The sequence below is a fragment of the Cinclus cinclus genome, chromosome 34, assembly GCF_963662255.1.
Source record: "Cinclus cinclus chromosome 34, bCinCin1.1, whole genome shotgun sequence".
NCBI classification, from domain to species: Eukaryota; Metazoa; Chordata; class Aves; order Passeriformes; family Cinclidae; genus Cinclus; species Cinclus cinclus.
In genome coordinates this window covers 78,211-96,497 of record NC_085079.1, presented here as the reverse complement: position 1 = coordinate 96,497, position 18,287 = coordinate 78,211, and the positions used below count along the sequence as shown (strand labels likewise).

General features: G+C 64.8%; 4 protein-coding genes across 22 annotated transcripts; 2 read left to right on the top strand and 2 right to left on the bottom strand.

The window, feature by feature from the left end:
- The first annotated feature begins 37 nt into the window (after positions 1-37).
- On the top strand, positions 38-3,460 carry LOC134055709 (neuronal tyrosine-phosphorylated phosphoinositide-3-kinase adapter 1-like). The gene is given in 7 exon segments (XM_062512151.1): positions 38-106; positions 681-831; positions 1,297-1,532; positions 1,767-2,579; positions 2,660-2,806; positions 3,074-3,291; positions 3,293-3,460. Coding segments are annotated over 6 exon segments (1,731 nt in total). The 5' UTR covers positions 38-106; positions 681-682.
- A 1,468-nt stretch (positions 3,461-4,928) lies between these two features.
- On the top strand, positions 4,929-7,898 carry AGFG2 (ArfGAP with FG repeats 2). 16 transcript variants are annotated; one of them, XM_062512229.1, is made up of 12 exons: positions 4,929-5,344; positions 5,632-5,725; positions 5,809-5,924; positions 6,007-6,103; positions 6,172-6,295; positions 6,410-6,523; positions 6,971-7,031; positions 7,127-7,170; positions 7,254-7,325; positions 7,406-7,450; positions 7,544-7,583; positions 7,674-7,898. In XM_062512229.1, coding segments are annotated over exons 1-12 (1,224 nt in total). In that variant the 3' UTR covers positions 7,675-7,898. The 16 variants fall into 16 exon arrangements, 15 of the variants coding, with proteins under 15 accessions (XP_062368213.1, XP_062368208.1, XP_062368205.1 ...); XM_062512224.1 differs by having other exon boundaries at positions 7,531-7,583; XM_062512221.1 differs by having other exon boundaries at positions 7,531-7,898.
- LRCH4 (leucine rich repeats and calponin homology domain containing 4) lies at positions 5,657-12,679 on the bottom strand. Of its 4 annotated transcripts, XM_062512236.1 has the most exons (18): positions 12,354-12,679; positions 11,817-11,961; positions 11,611-11,737; positions 11,429-11,534; positions 11,213-11,349; positions 11,070-11,143; positions 10,888-10,984; positions 10,747-10,804; positions 10,615-10,661; positions 10,483-10,529; positions 10,335-10,412; positions 10,120-10,159; positions 9,913-10,003; positions 9,794-9,840; positions 9,588-9,680; positions 9,136-9,198; positions 5,805-5,895; positions 5,657-5,704 (listed from the first exon to the last, which is right to left on the bottom strand). In XM_062512236.1, exons 1-17 carry the CDS (start codon positions 12,547-12,549, stop codon positions 5,851-5,853), a joined length of 1,491 nt encoding a protein of 496 aa, XP_062368220.1. In that variant the 5' UTR covers positions 12,550-12,679; the 3' UTR covers positions 5,657-5,704; positions 5,805-5,850. The 4 variants fall into 4 exon arrangements, with proteins under 4 accessions (XP_062368220.1, XP_062368218.1, XP_062368219.1 ...); XM_062512234.1 differs by lacking the exons at positions 5,657-5,704; positions 5,805-5,895 and adding an exon at positions 7,862-8,246; XM_062512235.1 differs by lacking the exons at positions 5,657-5,704; positions 5,805-5,895 and adding an exon at positions 7,862-8,243.
- A 592-nt stretch (positions 12,680-13,271) lies between these two features.
- Positions 13,272-17,988, bottom strand: PCOLCE (procollagen C-endopeptidase enhancer). The gene is made up of 8 exons (XM_062512209.1): positions 17,867-17,988; positions 17,353-17,470; positions 16,660-16,918; positions 15,146-15,270; positions 14,615-14,751; positions 13,956-14,227; positions 13,565-13,738; positions 13,272-13,478 (listed from the first exon to the last, which is right to left on the bottom strand). The coding sequence occupies exons 1-8, from the start codon at positions 17,983-17,985 to the stop codon at positions 13,336-13,338; spliced, it is 1,347 nt and encodes a 448-aa protein (XP_062368193.1). The 5' UTR covers positions 17,986-17,988; the 3' UTR covers positions 13,272-13,335.
- Between the last annotated feature and the right edge of the window lie 299 nt (positions 17,989-18,287).

Below are 18,287 nucleotides of genomic sequence, written 5' to 3'. Positions count from 1 at the left end.
CGTGAGCCCCCGGCCCGGGCCCGGCCGTACTGGCGGCGGTGGGGGGGGGGGGTGCGGCGCAGGATTCGCCCCCCCCCCAACCCTGGGACCCCCGAGAGAGCGACAGGTAACGAGGGACGGGATGGGAGGAGGCCGAGATTCTCTGGGGGGGTTCAGGGCAACCCGGTGTCCGGGTGGGGTGGGAGGTGATGGGGAGACACCGGGATTGAGGATAATTTGAGCGTTCGGGTGGGGAGGGGTACTCTGGGGGTGCTGGCGGGGAGCGGACGGGTTTGGGTGATCCCCAGCATCGGTGTGAGCGGAGGGAGCCCGGTATCCACAGGCACTCGGGTGGGTTTGGGGGCACCCCGGTTGCCCCGCGGAGGTGACCGGGTGGGGTTCGGGAACCAGACGGGCAGGGGTCAGGGGGACCCCAGGATTCCTTAAGGTGGAGGGAAGGGCAGAGGGACCCAGGCTTTAGGTAGGGAGGGGGATCCTGGGAGGACCGGGGGGTTTTGGGGAGGGCGGGCATTGGGAATTGAGCTCCAAGTGGGGTTTTGGGGGTCGCGATGGGCAGGGGCATGTGGTGGTCCGGGAGGGGGGAAGGAGGGGGGTGTCTCAGTACCAGAATTCGGGGGCCCGGGGGGGGGGGGGTGTGGGTGCCCGGACCAGGGGGCGGGGTCTGAAGACCCCGCCCCCAGCCATGAGCGCCCCCCCGCGTTCGGAACTCGCCGCCGCCGCCGCCGCCCTGCTGCGCCTGGGTGAGGAGCGCCCCCCTGCGGCCACCATGAACCTGCTGCAGCGCAAGGGCCGCCCCGAGTGGCGCCCCCGCGAGGAGGAGCCGCGCAAAGGGTGAGGGGACACCGGGGACACCCCGGTAGGGACACTGGGACCACCGTGGAGGGACACAGAAACCCCCCAAGTATACCCTGGGGGGAAACCAGTACCCCTGCGATCACTTTCATGGGACACTGGATGTCCCAGGACCAGCCTGGAGCACCCTGGGGAGACACTGGGATCCCTCAGACCACTCAGCCGCTCAGAATTCCCCTGACACAACCCGAATAGCCCCAACTCACTTGAGGGAACCTGGGACCCCTGCCCCTTCCCAGAACCCCCTGAGCCCCAATGCCCCCCTGCTCTCCTGGGATTGGCCCTGTGGCCCGTGGCCCACTCTCTGCACCTGATATCCCCCAAAGATGGGAGACCCCAGTTCTCCCCTGCACCACACGAGCAAAGTTCCAGAGGCTCTCTGAGGGGGGTCAGAGTGTCCCCAGAAATTTTGGGGTCACCCTGACCCCTGTGTCCCTTCCCCAGGGTCCCCAAGGCGCGGGAGGGGGGTTCCCTGCGGCGCCCGCTGCGCGTGGGGTTCCTGACCCTGCCGGCACCGCAGGAACGTGGCCCCCGGCCCTGTGCTCCCGGCATGGCCCCCCGTTCCCTGTCCTGCCACGCCGTGGGGCTCCCCGACTCAGGGGTGCCTGTGCGCCCCCCCGGGCCCCGCACTGGGCCTCCCGAGGGCCGGGGCCTCGAGGCACCGCCTGCCAAGAGAGGTGGTGAGTGGAACTGGTGCAGTCTGGGGAGTGCTTGACAGGGCTGGGGGGCTGGGGAAGAGCTGGGGGCACGTGAGGGGGCTCAGCGGGGTTGGGGTGGCAGGGAGCAGACAGCAAGTTTGGGGGAGAAGATAGAGGTCCTGGGGAGGTTTGGGTGGCGGGGAGGGGTAACAAGGAATTTGAGGGGGTCTGGAGGGCGGAGGGCGTACCAGCCCCTGATACACTTCCCTTCCCCAGGCATCCCCCGGGGGGGCTGCGTACGGCAGACACCCCCCTTGAAGCCGTCGCGCAGCCCCCAGACCCGTTTGTCGGCCGGAGCCCCCCCTCACGGCCTGACCGAGCAGGGCGAGGTGGAGGAGCCCGTGTACATCGAGATGGTGGGGGATGCCCGGGGGATCCCAGGGGGGGATCCCCGGCGGGCGGGGCCGGGGGGAGCCCCCCCTCCACCTGCCGAGGAACCGGAGGCCATTTACGAGGAGATGAGCTGCCCTCTGCCCGCGGGGGAGGGGCCGGGACACGCCCCTTTCCACGGACACGCCCCACACAGCGCTCACGCCCCTTTCAGCGGCCCCCCGCTGCACGCCGGCCACGCCCCCTACGGCGAACACGCCCCTTTCTCTGGACACGCCCCACACGCCGGCCGCCCGCCCTTCATCGGCCACGCTCCTTTCTCCGGCCCCGCCCCCATCCCGCCCCCCTTCCCCAACCTGCTGCCGCCCCGCCCAGCCCCGCTGGCCCAGCCCCCCGAGGGAACCTCGCGCCTGCCGCTCCCCTCGCGCCGCGAGGGCCCGCCCCCCGCCCGCGCTCGCAGCCACTCCACGCCCCTCCCCCCGCACCACGCGCCGGGGGGAGCCGGGCGTGAGCGCGGGGGGGCGGGGCTCGGGCCGCTGCCACTCCCACCCTCCGCCGAGGCCCCGCCCCCCGGGAAGCGCCCACCCGCCTACGAGAGCCTGCGCGGGGGCGTGGCGTCGGTAGCCCTCGCTCGCGAGGAGGAGCCGCCCCTTCGGCGGGGGGGCGGAGCCTCTGCCCGCCGCGGGAAGGAGAGCGAGAGTGAGTGACTGGGAAGGGGCGGGGCCTTCGGCGAGGCTACTCCCCATGGGCGGGGCTGACATCCCCTCCCATTTTCACAGAGGCGCCGGAGCCCCCCCGGGAGGAACGGGGAGGAGCGGGGACGGTTCCCCCCACCTCGGGGATCCCCGTCAGGGCCGAGGGGCCCCGAGGGAGGCCGGGACCCCCCGTGCCCTGCCAGACCTTCCCCGCCTGCGGGAGACCCTCGGGTACGTGCGGTGGGGGGCCGGGCAGGAGAAGATTTCGGGGTACACTTGGTGGTTCTGGAGGTGGCGCGAGGACACGGGGGACATGAGGTGACATGAGGACACCGGGGGTTGGGGTCACGCAAGGCGACTCGGGGGAACATCCTCGGGGGAGTGGGGACATTTTGAGGGTGCAGCGAGATCTTGGGGGGAACAGTTGGAGTGACGCCGGGGGGTGGCAGGGGGGGTGACACCACCGTGTCCCCCTGACGCGCTTCTCCCCACTTCCAGAGCTCCCCGGGGGTCCCCGCCTGGGCCGCTCTGCCTCCACCTCGGGGGTGCGCCAGGCCGGGGCCCCCCCGTTCCCACGAGGCCCCCCCGCATCGCGCCCCCTCTCGGGAGGGGTCCCCGGAGGAGGCTTCCCCGCCGCCGCCCCCCGGCCCCGGGACGGGCAGTTGCAGGAGGTGATTGACCGAAAACGCTGCGTCTGCACCGAGATCAAGGCGCGGGGGGGGCGGGGGGGGGGGGCTGTGCAAGCAGGATAGCCTGCCCCCCCTGCCCGCCCCCCCCGCCTGGAAAGGGGGGGCCGCTCCCGAGGGTCGGCCCCCGCCCCCGCCGCCCCCCGGCACTCCCCCGGCCCGCCGGCCGCACGCCGTGCTCTGGGACACCGCGATCTGAGCCCCGCCGGGGTGCCTGGAGCACCCCAAATCCCATCCCTAAACCTTTGGGGAGGGAGAAGGGGGGGGCTTCCCCAAAATAATGGGGGGGCTCCTAAGGATAAGGGGGGCGGGGGCGGCTCCTAAAATGGGGAGGGGGGGCGACACGGCTGGGCCGGGTTGGGGAGAAGTGGGGGTGGGTATTTATGGTATGTTGAGCCTCCCCGAAATGAACAGGGGGGACACACTCCTAACGCAAAGGGGGGAGGATGGAGACCACCTCCCCCGGGGTAATAGAGAGGGACCCCAAAAATGGGGGAGGGGGGGAATAACACCCCCAGTGCGGGGGGCTCCCATTAACGGGGTGTCGACCCTCAGTATCGGGGTACAGCTTCCCCTGTGAACTAAGGGGGTCCCTATGAGGAGGGGGTAGAGCTCCCCAGTAACGGGGGATTCATCCCTCCCTGGGGTTGTTCTGCCCCCCGAAGGGGAGGATGCTGTAACTGCTTTGCAATGTATTTATGGGGGGGGTATTTATGGGGGGGCATCAAGCAGGGCCCGGGGCCGGGGGTTCCACTCCGGGGGTCCGCAGTGCGGCCTGTGGGGGGGGCTGGGTGGGTGCTGTGTTGGAGGGGGGGGGGGGCCCAGTGCGGGGGAGGGGGTGAGAGAGGGGAGGGGGGATCTCCTCCAGGATTTTGGGTGGGGGACCATGGTGGGTATGGGGGGGGGGCAAAGGGCCCCCCAACCCTTTCCTGGCACTCCCCCCAGACCCTCTGTGCCTCATCATTCCCCCCGCCCCCCGTTACCAGAATTGCCTTCGTCCCCGCGGGGTCCGGGGGGGCCCCAATTTTGGGGGGCGGGAGGGGGAGGGGCCGTGGGGCCGGGGGGGTTTTGTAATGTGGTTCTGTGCACTATTAAAGAGAGATGCAGCTGGAAACGCTTGTTTGGGGGGCAACACTCCACAAATGGGACTGGGACCCTCCCCTACATCCCCTCCTAACATGGACAGAGGGAGATTATCGGGGATTTGGGAGAAAATTACCCCAAATGGGTTGGGGGAACAGGTAATAGTTGTGAATTTGTGGGGAAATTACCTAAAATGAATGGGAATAACAGTGAGTTTTTAGGATACCAACTCAGAGAGAGGGAGTGCATGGATAAGAGTGACTTCATGGGGAAAAAAGAGATGGAGGAGTGGAAAGAATAGTTGAGTTTTGGGGAAAACGACTCAAAATGGAGGCGAGTAATAGGGACTTTGGGGTGAAAAACACCCAAATCGAAGGGAATAATAGGGAATTTATTGGAAAATGACCCAGAACAGGGAGCCTTTACCTCGAAAGACGAATTTTTCCTTGGGTCCCCTAGGGGTTCGGGGGGGAGGGGGGGGCGGCGCTGAGGGCACAAAAAGGGCGGAAAGAGCCAGGGGTGCGGAGACCCCCAGAACCCCGTCCCTCACCGCGGGAGGATGAGGGACGTGCCCGTGCTGGAAAATGCTGGTTTTCCGTGGAACCTCCCCAAAATGTGGCCTTTCCCGCCGTGTCCCCTCAGGGCCGGGTGCTGAGGGGACGCAAAGGGCGGGAAAAGGAGGCGCAGTGCGGGCCGCCAGGGGGAGCTGCTCGCCGCGCGCGGCCAATCAGCGGCTGCGTCGCTTGCGGGGGGCGGGGCCTCGCGGGAGCGGGAAGATGGCGGCCGTCGGCGGCGGCGGCATCGGGCCGGGCGGAGGGCCCGGGGCCCGCAGGGGCAGCACGGGCCGGGACGCGGAGGCCGAGGTTTGGTGCCGTCGAGTGCGGGAGCTGGTGAGCGCGGTTCCCGCCAACCGGCTCTGCTTCGAATGCGGCCAGCGTGGCGTCACCTACGTGGACATCAGCGTGGGCAGCCTCGTGTGCACCGGCTGCTCGGGGGCGCTGTGAGCGGGGCGGGGCCGTGGGCTTGGAGGCGGGGCCGAGGGAGGGGGCGTGACCGAGTGAACCCTGAGTGGGAGGGGTCAAAGCGCGGTGGGCGGGGTCACATCGGGTCAAGCCATCGTTGATTTGCTGTACCCGATGGAGGCGGGGCTTACCGGGAGGGGGCGGGGCCGAAGCACGTGGCTTTGCATGCTTGAGTTCTTGGGCGCCTCTTTTGAGAGAAAAAGCTTCATTTTGGGTGTTCATGGGCGCAGGGTGGGGGGCGCTGACACCCCGAATCCCTACCCAGGCGGGGACTGAACCCCCCCCACCGTGTCAAGTCCATCTCTATGACAACATTCACGGAGGCGGAGGTGCTGTTCCTGCAGGCACATGGCAATGAGGTAAGGGAGGGGCTGCGGAGGCCATGCCCTCTCTGTCCCACCCTGCCCACATCCCCATGTACCCTCCCCTACCCCCTACCCAGGCCTGCAGGCGGATCTGGCTCGGCACCTTCAACCCCCGGACTTCACTGCTGCCTGACTCCTGCGACCCCCAGAAGGTGAAGGAGTTCCTGCAGGAGAAGTACGAGAAGAAACGATGGTATGAGAGGAGCTGGGGGCACGTTTACTGTGGCAGCGCGGTGTGAGGACCACTCGGTCAATATTTTGCCCTCCCACGGCAGGTATGTGGCACCAGAACAAGTGAAACCCCCCCAAAGTACCACAGTGGAGCCCAGGCCCCTCCAGGCCCTCCATGGGGACACCGGGACACTGCCACAGGTGAGACCGGCCCACTTCTGGGGGTGCCAGGGGGAATGCCACCCCCTGACCTTACGGTGCCCCCCCAGCCCCGCCCAGCTGCCCACCACCCTCCCCAGCCAGCTCGAAAGGCCGGCACCGACCTCCTGGCTGCCATTGGGGGAGACACCTTCGCTAGCCCTGCCCCAGCACCTGCCTTCGCTGTTTTCCCTGGTGAGCTCGGGGGGGGGGGGGCTCCAAGAGGGCTGGGAGGGTCATGGTCATAGAGCACGGGGATCTCTTGGGGGCCTGGTGATGGGCTATGAGTGACCCCAGCCCCCTTCCCAGGCCCAGCCCCACCCCGGTCTGCTTTCCCCAGTTTCAATGCCTTTGGAACCAGCCCTGGAGCACCAACATTTGGCGGATCTGTGCCTCCCTTCCACATCCCACCCACCACCGCAGGTGTCCTGAGACCCCCTTGGGACTATTGGGAGAGGGCTTGGGGTCCTCCAGACATCCCTATGGGGGATTAGGGAGGGGTTTGGTTTAGTGCTCCCCAATACCTTTGGGACACCTAGTATTAATGGGGAAGGGGGTCTCCCCATTCCTTGTGGGGTTTTGAGGAGGGGGCTTGGGGTCCCACCACCACTCCACGGTAGCTGTGGGGCCAGGGGGAAGGATTTGGTGGCAACCAGACAGGCCTGGAACTTTTGGGGAGGGGGGAAGGAGTCACCCGCATCTCATTCTGGAGGCTGGGGAAGGAGTTTTGGGTCCCCTCACACCCAGGATTAATTTGAACCCTCCCCCTTGGTCAAGTGTTGTGGGCAGGTTTTGGGGGCTCTGTTACTCTGAGAGGTCACAGGAGTTTTTGGGAAACACCCCCCCATAGTTTCTCTCTTGCATCTGCAGGTGCGGCTGCACAGGGTGTGGCCACCCCTGTTCCACCCACAGGGGGAGGAGCTTCTGCCAGGTATTAACACCCCCCCCACCCCCTTCCTACCCCCACCTTAGCCGCAGCACAGGACCTGACCCTCCCCCCTGACAGCTCCCCCTACCCCCCTGCAGCCTCTTTGGGACCCTCCGTGACCCCCCAGCGCTGCCCCATGGGGGTAAGTCAGGGTTCACCCCCCCTGCCTTTGGACCCCGAAAAGTGAAGGTGTGCCCAGGGGTGACACCTGTGCCCCCTCCCCAGGCTACACCAACCCATTCATGGCCCCCGTGGCCCCCAGACCCTTCACCAACCCCTTCCAGAGCAACGGCCCCGGTGAGTGATCTCCCAGACCCCGCAGTTCCCTGACCAGGCTGGGATCTGGGGTGGCCCCAATTTTGTGTCCCCTCTTTCAGGTGCCCCTGTTCCTGGAGGGTTCCCCAGTCCCTTCCAGGCTGATGGTAAGAGTTGGGGGGAAGATAAATACTGGGACAACCTCTACCCAAGCCCCCAGTGACCCTCTCCCCATTTCACCTCACAGGGTTGCCTTTCAGCGGGTTCAACGTTGCCAAAGCTTCCACCAACCCCTTCGTGGTGAGGAGAGCACTGGGGCAGAGCAAGGGTGATGGGGGGTTCCTGAATCCTCTTTCTCTGCTGCTGATCCCCCCTTTGTGCCACCCACAGACGGTCCCGACCCCGACGGCGCCGTTCAGCACCGGGCACCCGACCACCAACCCCTTCCTGTGACTGCGGATGCTGGTGGGGGACTCAGCCCGGCCCTCACAGCTCCCACGGCTGCTTTTGGGGGCTCTGGCAGTGCACACCACTCCTCCCCCTCCGCCGGGACCACGTTCTACTTTTGTTCCGAGAGATTTATCGTGATAATCTAATATATATTCGATAGAAACAGCCTCGATCTCGGTACCTCCCTCGAGCTTCCCCCTCTCCGGTTGCCCGGACCGTGGGCGCGGCCCTAACTAAAGATGGCGGCCTTGGGGGAAGGCGTCCCCTCACGGCTTTGCCCTTAGTAAAGATGGGGACCCTATAGTCCCCTATCCGCCCTCAGCCAAGATGGCGATCGGGGCTTCACCGCTGAGGGCATGGCGATCGCGGCCTTCCCTCAACAAAGATGGCGCCGAATCCGCCCTGGGGCGGGGGCTCCGAGGGGACGGGGAGTCACGGGGGGTCCCGGAGTGGGGGAGGCATCCCCAGCCCCCCCCGCGGGGCTCGGGCCGGGCTCGTCTCCTCGAGCACCTGCTGGGGAAGGGGGCGGTTAGTAGGGTTTGCCTTAGGGAGTGGGTTTATGGGGCAGCACAGCACAGCCGGAGTGGGGGCATCCCCTTTCGGGCACAGAAAAGGTGAAAACGGACAAAAAGCTGAGCAGTGGCAACAGGAGACGGCAGGACTGAAACCCCCCCCCCAGGTTTTGGTACCTGCCGGTGACCCCTGAGCAGTCACAGAGGGACAGGAATGTACCAAGTATGATTTTCAAGGAAATATGCATACTTAGAAACAAAATCATTATTATAAAAATTGTAATGACAACAATGTAATAGTTAAATATAATATCTTTAATAATAATTAATTACAATAAATTTTGGCCATCCTTATTTTTACATTCTTTCATCATAATTAATTTACAATTGACCATAATTTTTAACTTATTATGCTCACAGCCCTTTATAATAACTCATTATAATAGCGACAACTCATAATAATAAAATTAAAATTAATAACATAATTAATTACAATATGAATAATTAAAGTCACCCCCCCGGGGGGGGGGGCAAAAGGGGTTTCAGCATCTTCCCCCTTCCCTGCCTCAGTTTCCCCAGCATTAAGGCACAAGAAAAGAGGGGGAAAGGAAAGGTGCAGAGGTGGGACCCCCCCCGGGGGTGTTTGGGGGTTCCCCCAGGGTTGGGGGGCTTCCCCCGGGGGTTTTGTGTGTCCCTCAGCAGCCAAAGAGCGCACGGTGGGCAGCGACGAGCAGCGCCATGAGGAGGCCATAGAAGAGGGCGAAGAGCAGCCCGGGTGGGGTGCGCTGGGGGTGGGGGGGCTTCACCTGGGGAGGGGGTCCCTGCGTCAGCTGTGGGAAGGTGCGGGACACCCCCACACCCCGAATCAACCCTCCCCAAAAAAACGGTACCTCAGGGACCTCTGAGCGGCGGCAGGGGAGCGGCTGCGGTGTCCGGCGCGTGCCTGGGGGGCTCTGGGGGAGGAAAAAGGGGGGATGGGGAGGGTTTAAGGGTTTTTTGTGGGGGTTATGCAGGTGCCAGGGGCTTAAAAAAAGGTTTTCGGGGTAATGGGTCAGGGGAGAGGTGAGGGTTCAGAGGGATTTGGGCGTTTTAAAAAGGATTTTGGAGTTTCAGAGGGGCCTGGGGAGAGCAGAGGGGTCTTGGAGGAGTTCTGAAGGGGCTTTTGTGTGCAACAGGGGGTGGTGGGAGGTTTTGGGTGGTCAGGAGGCTGTTTCAGGGGTTCAGAGACAGGTTTTGGGGTTGGGGGATGGGTTTCAGGGAGGTGTTTTGGGTAGATATGGGGGGGATTTGGGTTCGGGGGGTGTTTTGGGGTTCAAGGGGGTGTTTTGGTGGTCCCACTCACAGCCCAGGGGCGCAGCCTGGCAGCCACACGACCCAGCAGCTCCAAGTCCCCCAACTCATCCGGGAGCCGCAGCTGCAGCAGTGCCTCAAGGCTCTGTGAGGGTTGGGGGGGACAGCAGGGACCCCCCCCCCAAAACGTGTGAGGGACAAACAGACCCCAAGCCCACCCCCCAAAATAAATGGGGAGGAGAAGGGGGGGGTCGTTACCTGGCGCATCTCAGCAATCAGCTCCCGCTGCTCGGGGTCTGGGGGGGCTGCAGGGAGATTTGGGGGGGGTCAAGGACTAGGTGGCAGAGAGGAAGGGATAAAGGCGGGGGGGGTCCTACCTGGTTTGGTGGCACTGCAGGAAGAGGAGGGGCTGAGACAGGCACTGGGTTCTGGGGGGGTGGAGGGGGGGCCAGGGACTCCATCGGGGTCCTGGGGGAGGCGGGGGGAATTAAGACTCCTGGTAATTAGCACTGAGCCTGGGGGAAGGGGTAATTAAGACCCGTGTTAATTAGGACTGAGCCTAACGAGGTCACCAGGGTCCTCACCAGCATCACTGTGGTCTGGGGGGGTCCCTGCAGGGGTGTCCTGTGGGGGGTGAGAACAGTCAGTGCCCAGCCCTTGTCCCCTGTCCCTGATCCCATTCCCAACGCCCCAAATCCACCCCGCTCCCTGTCCCAGTCAGCCTCATCAATCTCCAGCCCCATCCCCAATTTCCTACCCCATATCCATCCCCCAGTCCCCAGTCCCAAATCCCGAGTACCTGTCCCAGCTCCTCTCCCTCTCTCTCTCCATCCACACCTGCAAGTTCTTGGGGCGTCGCCACGAATTAAAGACCACCCTGCAGGGAGAAGGGGGTCAGAATCCCCCGGACTCCTCCCTGAACCCCTCGATCTCCCTGAGCTCCTCACCTGGAACCCTCAGGGGTGTCACCTCTCAGGGTCCGGCTCTGCTGCTGCTGGGGGACAAAGAGGGAGCCAGGATTTGGGGGGAACCCCACAACTCAAAGCAGAGGATCAGAGAGGATTGGGGGGTGACATCACCTCTAATGAGGGCTCCTTCTCCAGCTGCTCCAGGTCACTATCACCAGCTGTGGGGACAAGAGGGGGTGACAGGGGATCCCCAGAAGGTGTCAGAGGTCCCGGGGGGGTTCTGGGTGTCCCCACTCGCCTCACCTGCCACACTGCGGGTCTCCCTGTGCTGCCGGGATGGCTCCGAACACTCATCTGTGGACTGAAACGGTGCCAAAGGGGGTGCAAGGTGGAGGAGTAGGTTGGGGAACACCCAAATTTCCCCAAAATGCCCCTACATCCCACCTCGTTCCCTGACCAGCGCTTGCTGCCGCTGTCGACGCTGTGGAAGCCGGAGTCCAACCCCCCCCGCTGCCGGAGGGGACACGGTTCGTCCGGGGGGCTGCGAGGGGAAAACGGCAATGGGAGACCCCAAAAAACCCCCGCAGGGGACAATAGGGTCCCTTCTATTCGAGCGCCCCTTTTACCATGCTGGGGGAGGATGGGCAGCAGCCTCGGCTTCCAGGTACTTGAAGATATGGAGTTTGCCCTTCAGGCAGATCTGGGGGAGCACAGAGGGGTCAGGTGGAGCTTTTGGGGGATCAGGGGGATCCCCCGGGCCCCCACTCACCTGGGCGGGAGGGAACTGGAGGGGGTTGTTGTCCGCCACCAGGATTTGGAGGTGCCGGAGCCGCCGGAAGCAGCGAGGAATCGCGACCACCCGGTTGCAGGAGAAATCCAGCCGGACCAGGGGCAATTCCGAGAGCTCTGGCGAGGGGGGACAGGGACACACGGGATCGAGGGGATCCTCCCAGAGCGCCGGGATCCCCCCAGATCCCTCACTCACCCTCGGGAAGCGCCGGCAGCTGGTTCCGCCGCACGCTGAGGTCCCGCAACGCCCGCAGCTGCCCCAGCCCCGGCGGCAGCGCCCGCAGCCGGTTACACCCGACGTCCTGCGGGGCAAAACAGGGGGGTTTAGGGGGGTCCCAGCCCAACCCCGCGGGGGTCGACCCCGGCCCCGGCGCTCACCAGCTGCCGCAGCGTGCGCAGGGCGCCGAGGTTCGGAGGCAGCTGGGTCAGGCGGTTGTTGCTGGCGTTGAGGACGCGCAGGGGAAGGAGGCAGAGGCAGGCGGGCAGAGAGCTCAGCTGGTTGCGGCTGCGGGGAACACACCGGCGTCACGGAGCGCTGCTGGAGCCCCCCCCCCCCCGATCGCCCCCTCGGGGCTGGGCTGTACCTGAGGTCCAGGTGCGCCAGGGCCTGGAGGTTGGCGATGGCGGGGGGGACGCTGCGCAGGCAGTTGTGGTACAGGCTGAGCCCCTCCAGCGAGACCAGGCGGCAAGCTGCCTCTGGCACCTCCCCGAAACGGTTCCGGGACAGGTCTGGAGGGAGGACGGCGACACGAGGGAACATGCAGGACAGGGAGGGGGGGACCGACAGGGACGGGGAATCCTCAGAGGAAAATGACAGTGACAAGGGACCCTCAAGGAAGGGGACTAATGGGGACAAAGGACGCCCAGGGATAAGGACAGCCCAGGGACAGGGTGTGCTGATGGACCCAGAGCCGCCCAGCTGCAACGGGGAAGCTGAAGCCGCCGGACCGCCCGGACCAGGCGCTCCGGCTCGTCCCGTCCTGGCGCCTCCAGCACATCCCGCGGGCCTCGGGCTCCGGGAGGCGAGGCACCCGCAGCTTCCCCTGGGAAGGGGAAACACCCCGAGTGACCCCGGGCTATGGGGAGAGGTCGGGGGTCCTACCCCGGGGCCACGGCCTCACCGGCCTCTGTGGTGTCACTGAGGTCCCAGCGCCGCGCCGCCGCCGCGGGGAAAGCGCGCAGCCTCCGGCCGGCCAGACTGAGGGTGCCGGAGGCTTCTGCTTCTTCCAGGGCGCGCTCAGTGCCGGCTCCTCCGGGTAGGCGGCCCAGCCGCGGCGGCGGCTCGGCCGTGACAGCCCCTGCTGCCCCCGCGGCCATGACAGCCCCGGAGCTCCACTCGCCGCGGCCGCCGCAGCCCGACTGCGCCCCGGACGTTTCCGCACCCCGCCACAGGGGCGGGGACCGAGCAGCAGCGCGGGAAGGCGACGAATGGGACAAGGGGAGTGGGGGGCCTTGCCCGAAGAAATGCGGAAGTTTGCTCTTTGATTGATAGGTAAGTCGACCAATCGTCACCAAGCCATAGGGGTTGGTCTCTCCAACTGCAGCCAATCACAGCTAAAGCACCATCTCCACCAATCGAGAACGAGAAGGCGGAACTCGTTGCCTGGCAACGGCCACCAAAATTTTGTTGGGGTCTGCCAATCGAAATCGAGGAGGCGGCAGCAGAACCCCAGATTGACGTGTATCCAACCAATCGTGTTTGGCCTAAAAAAGCCCCGGGAGTGGACGGGTCGTGGCGGCTCCACCAATCAGAAGTTAAGAGCAATGATTGACAAGCAGGGAAGGCGCAAAGGAGCTAATCAGAGGCGAAGAGGAAGTAAGCAAAGCCCCCTGTCTTGTGGCCACGCCCCGAACCTGGCCCCGCCCCTTCAGCCCCCCGCTCCCCACCCCTCTTAAAGGAGCCGTGCCATTGAAATGGGAGGATCCGGGGGGGGTGCGCTCCAATTTTGGGGGGCCCAATCTGTGCCCCAGTTGAACGCGGAGTAAGGGCGGGCTCTCCCCAGAACCTTCACCCCCACGCTCCATCTCTGCACCCTTTATTTGCATATGTGCGGGGGGCGTCCTCCCAGCGCGGAGGGGTCCGGGGGAGCTCGTGGAGGGCTCTCAGGGGGTCACCCGACACGGCCTCTTGCTGAGGTTCCCCAAAACCTGCTGCTGCTGCGGGCGGTAGGGCACGACGAAGGCGTCGGGGGGCAGCAGCGCTCCCCCGTCCCCCCCCAGCCGCCCCATCAGGACGTAGCTTGAGCCTGGAAGAAATTTGGGGAGGGGGCGTGTCAGGACCCGGGGGGAACACAGAGACCCGCCCCAGGCACCCTCCACGGGGCGCACCCACCTTTCTTGAGTGCGGGGCAGAGGCGGCAGGGCAGCTGCAGCCGCAGCGTGGCCCCTTTGGCGGGCTGGGGGACCCCCAGGCCCCCCGACTTGTAGAGGCTGAGGACGGACACCACGGCCCAGCCCAGCTCCTGGGGTGGCCCCCGCGACACCGATTTCACTGTCCCCGTCAGCACTGCAGGCACAAGAATGGGGGGGCTCAGGCACCCCAAAACCTCGCACACCCCCGGGATTAGGAGGCACAACCCCACCCCCCCTTCCCCTCCCATTTTTTGGCCACTCCCAGTCACAATTCCCCCTTCTGGGGGGAACCCTCCTGTTTCTGGGGAATTCTCCACCACCTGTGTCCCGTTTCGGGGACTCGTCCCGCGTTTTTTTGGGGTGGCTCTCACCGAAATCGCTGCTGCAGAAGTTGCTCTGGAGGGTCCCGGCGCGGCGACAGCGCTGGGGGCAGGGCGCCCCCAAAGCTGGGGGCGCCGTGGGGGTCCCGGCCTTGGGGCTGGGGGGGGGCTTGCCCTTCCCCCCTCCCCGGGGTTTTGTGGGAGGGGTCTCGGGGGCGCTGCCCCGGTCCCGCAGGGTGTAGGTGGCCGAAAAGCCGTCGGCGGTGACGCTCAAATCCGACACGAACTGGACCAGCAGCTCCGGGGAGCTGGAGACGATGGGGCTGGGGGCGACACGGGGGTCAGGGGTGGCTTTCGGGGTTCCAGGGTGGCGTTTGGGGGGGATCGGGGGGGGGGATGGGGGATCAGCGTGAGGCTCGCAGGGGTGCAGGGGGGGATCTGGAAGGGTCGGGATGGTTTGGAGGGAACGGGAGGAATTAGGTTTGGGGGAGTCCCGGGTAGGTTTGGGGGAGTCTGGGGGAACAGGCTGCTGTCCGGGGGGAATGAGGGTGGTTTGGGGTGGGGGGGTCAGGGTGGATTTAAGAGGGCTCGGGGTGGACTGAGGAGGGGTCGGGACAGTTTTCGGGGGGCTGAGGCAGGTTGTGGGGGGGGCTCGGTCGGGTCTGGTGGATCTGCGGGAGCTCTGGGGGGAGGGAAGGGGTGCGCCTCACCCGGGGGTCTCCTCCCCACAGAACCGCCCGAGGCGCCGGGCGTCGTCCCGCGCACCCCCCTCGAACACGGCCACGTAATCGTAGCGACAGTGGGGGTCGGGTTCCACGTCGAACTTCCCGAATCGCAGCTCCACCACCTGCACCCCCCCCCCCCAAATCCGGGCTCAAACCCCCCCGCCCCGGATCCCTCTGGATCCCCCCTGAACCCCCCCCGGGTTCCCTCAACCCCTTCAGACCCCTCCCCAAATTCTCCCCGAACCATCCTAGTCTCTCCTCAACCACCCTCACCATCCCTTTATGACCCCCCCAAAGGATTTCTGATGTCCCCAAATCCCTCCTGCCCCCCCCCCCCTCCCGGCTCGCCCACCCCTCTCCCCCGACACCTGCCAAGCCCTCCTGACACCCGCCCATCCCCAAAATCCCTTCCGACTTCCTTAACCCCTCCTGACACCTCCAAACGGCCCGAGTGTCACCCCAAACCCCCTCTGAAACTCCCGCCCCCCCTCCTGACCCCCCCATTAACCCCCAAACCTTGTCGGGGGGGGCCACGATGTGCCATGAGCAGCTGATCCCGGGGGGATAATTCTCCTCTGGCCAATTCGGGGTGTTCAGGCTCCCCTGGGGCTTCTCCAGCCTCCCACCACAAAACTGATGCTCTGGGGAGGGGGTGGGCAGGGCGCGGTCACATTTTTGGGGGGCACAGACACGTTTGCATAACCCCCTACCCTCCATTTCCCACACCGCCGGCATCTCCTCTGTCCCTGAGACCCCCCCAAAACTGGGGGGGAGTTTAGGGGGGGCTCTGCCAAAACCACCCTGGGATTGGAGGGAGGAGATGGAATCTGGGGAGCAAGACCCCCCCCCCCGGGAACGTTTTGTAAATCTGGGGGGGGGGTCATACTCACCATCAAAATAGTGCCAGGACTCCCCGAAAAAATGGGGTTTATTAAAGACCCCCGAACGCCGCCGTCCCTGGGGGGGTCCTGCAAAAGGGTTGGGCTGGATTGGGGGGGGCCTGCATGGGTCTTGGGGGGCTGGTTCCGGGTGGATTCAGGGGTCTCCATGGGGGTTTTTAGGGTGTCTTTGGGGTTTTTCAAGGGATTTGGGGGAGGTCCACGGTGGACTGGGGGGTTTTGGGATGTTCCACGTGGCTTTGGGGGTTCTCCGTATGGATTTGGGGGGTTTCAGGGGTATCCGTGGAGGTTTGGGGGCTCTCCTGCTTTCCACTGGCAGTGGTCCCTGTCCCTCTTTTCCCCTCAGCTTTTCCCTCCATTTTGTGCCATAGTTTCCTTCATTTTTTCCTGACACTTTGCCCTGTTTTTCCTACTGGCTTTTCCCTCAAACTTTTCCTTTTTTTCACTCATTTTTCCCTTTTTATTTTCAGTTTTTCCCCCCTATTTTTTTCTTTTCCTCTTATTTTTCTGCATTTCCTTAAGACCTTCCCCTCCTTTCCTCCTCAGCTTTTCCCTCTTTTCTTCCCTTGTACTTTCCCCTCACTTCCCTGTTTTCTCCTCACACTTTTCCTCCTTTTTCCTCTCCACCCTTTTCAATTTCTTCCTCATGTGTTTCCTTCATTTCCCTCTTTCTTTTTTCCTCACATTTCCCCTCATTTCCCTATCAGGGTTTTTCTCTTCTGTTTTCACACCTTTCCCTCCTTTCCATTCATGCTTTCTCCACATTCCCACTGTTTTCTCCTCAGTTTTCTCAATTTCACAGTCCCCCCCTCTCCCTTGGTTTTCCCTATTTTTCCATCTCACTCAGGACCCCCGGGACCTCCTGGAAGGGATGTTGGCCTCTCAGCTCACACGCTTTTGGGGGGAATCTCCTTGGGGATCTCTGGAGGAGTTTCAGTTCTTCACAAAACTTTGGGGATGTTGCTATAGGATTCTGGAGTTCTCCTGCTTTCCAGGGATCTCTTTGGGTGGTTTTGGGGGTGTCCCCGTGGAATTGTCCCTGCTCCCCGCCGGCGGTGCTCCCTCCCCCCTCTTTTTTTTTTTTTTTTTTTTTTTTGTGGGAGGTCTCCCCCCAGCCCCTCTCTCACCCACCGTTGCTTGGGGGGCTGCCAGCGCTGAACCAGGCCAGAAAGCCCCTCCCGGCCGTGCCACCGTCGCTCTCCATGTGCAGCCGGAGCCGGTTTTGGGGTGCCCGCAGGGCCCCTGGACGGAAGGTGCCGCAGAAACGCCCCAAAAGCGGCGCCCCGGGGCTGTGGCCCCCAAACACCGAGAGGGCATCAAAGCGGCACAGGGGGTCTGGCTCCAGGTCGAAGACGCGGAAGGACAGGGTGGCCACCTGGCCCTCGGGGACCTAGGGGATGTCAGGGGGTCACCGCCTGGTCTTCATGGGGGAGGGCGTGGGGAATTTGGGGTGACACTTTGGGGTGCCACCACCTGGTCTTCATGGACCTAGGGGGCCATGGGGACACTGAAGGGCCAGGATGGACATCAGGAACGCTGGGGACGTTTGGGACATCACTTGGCCCTCGGGTTTCTGGGTGGGGGGGTGGCACAAAGTGGCATCGGGGGGACACACATGGGAGGCACAGAGTAGTGTCACCACCTGTCCCTCAGCCCCCTGCGGGAGGCGGGAACACGCGGACACACAAGGGAAGACCTGGGACAGCCAAGGGGGAACCCCAGCGTTTTGGGGCACCCCAGGAGGAGTTGGAATGTCCCTGGATGGGTTGGGGGTGAGCGGGGTGGGGGAAAGGGGGTTGAGAGGTGCCCCGGGGGGATCCGTACCGTGATAGTCCAAGTGCAGTTGCTGCTGGGGGGGTAATGCCGGGGGAAGCCCTCGCTGGCGATGAACCCCGACTCCCCGCGATGGTCCCCCCCGCACGGGAATACCGGGAACACCGGCCTGGGGGGACACGGGTGGGGTCACGGCAGACCCAGAACGGGGGAAGCCCGAGATCGGGGGAGTCCCAGGCCCCTGGAGAGGCGTCCCGGGCTGTGCGGGATCTTGGTTCCGGGGAGTCTTGGGGCAATCCCGTGTCTGAGGGAGGCTCAGACAGCCCGAGGCTGGGGTTCTGGACTGAGGAGCAAGAAGATCCCGGTGCCTAGGGGAACGTCCGAGACCGCGGGGGGGTCCTGGACTAGGGTGTCCGGTCCTGGGAATGCCCCGCCTCGGGCCAAGCCCTGTCTGGGGGGGGTGTCGGTCCCATCCTGGGGTGCCACGTTCTGGGGGAGGTCCCGTCCCGGGGGTTCCGTGTCCTGTCCCGGGGGGGGTCCCGTGCGGTCCCGGGGGAGCCGTTACCTGCTGGCGTTGGGACGGGCGCTGGGCTGGGGGCTCGGGGTGGGGTCCTGCCCCGCGGCCGGGCTTGGGCTCAGAGCCCCCAGCGCCCCGAGCAGCAGCAGCGGCCCGAGGCAGCTCATGGTGCGGCCGGGCCGGGGCGAACGGGACCAGAACGGGGCCGGGGGAAAGCCCGGGGGTACGGGGAGGGATTGGGGGGCGGTAATGAGCGGGAAGGGGCGTGGTTTGTCAGCGGCACGCCCCTAAAGGGCGGGACTCACGAGCACGGCTCCGGACTGAGCGGGGAGGGAAGGGGCGGGCCTTTCTCAATTACCACGCCCATAATCACCCATAAATGGAGAGAGGCGGGGCCCGCTGGCACCGCCCCATAAAAAGAGGCGGAGACCTCACTCGGCTCCGCCCATAGTGGGCGTGACACAGAGCT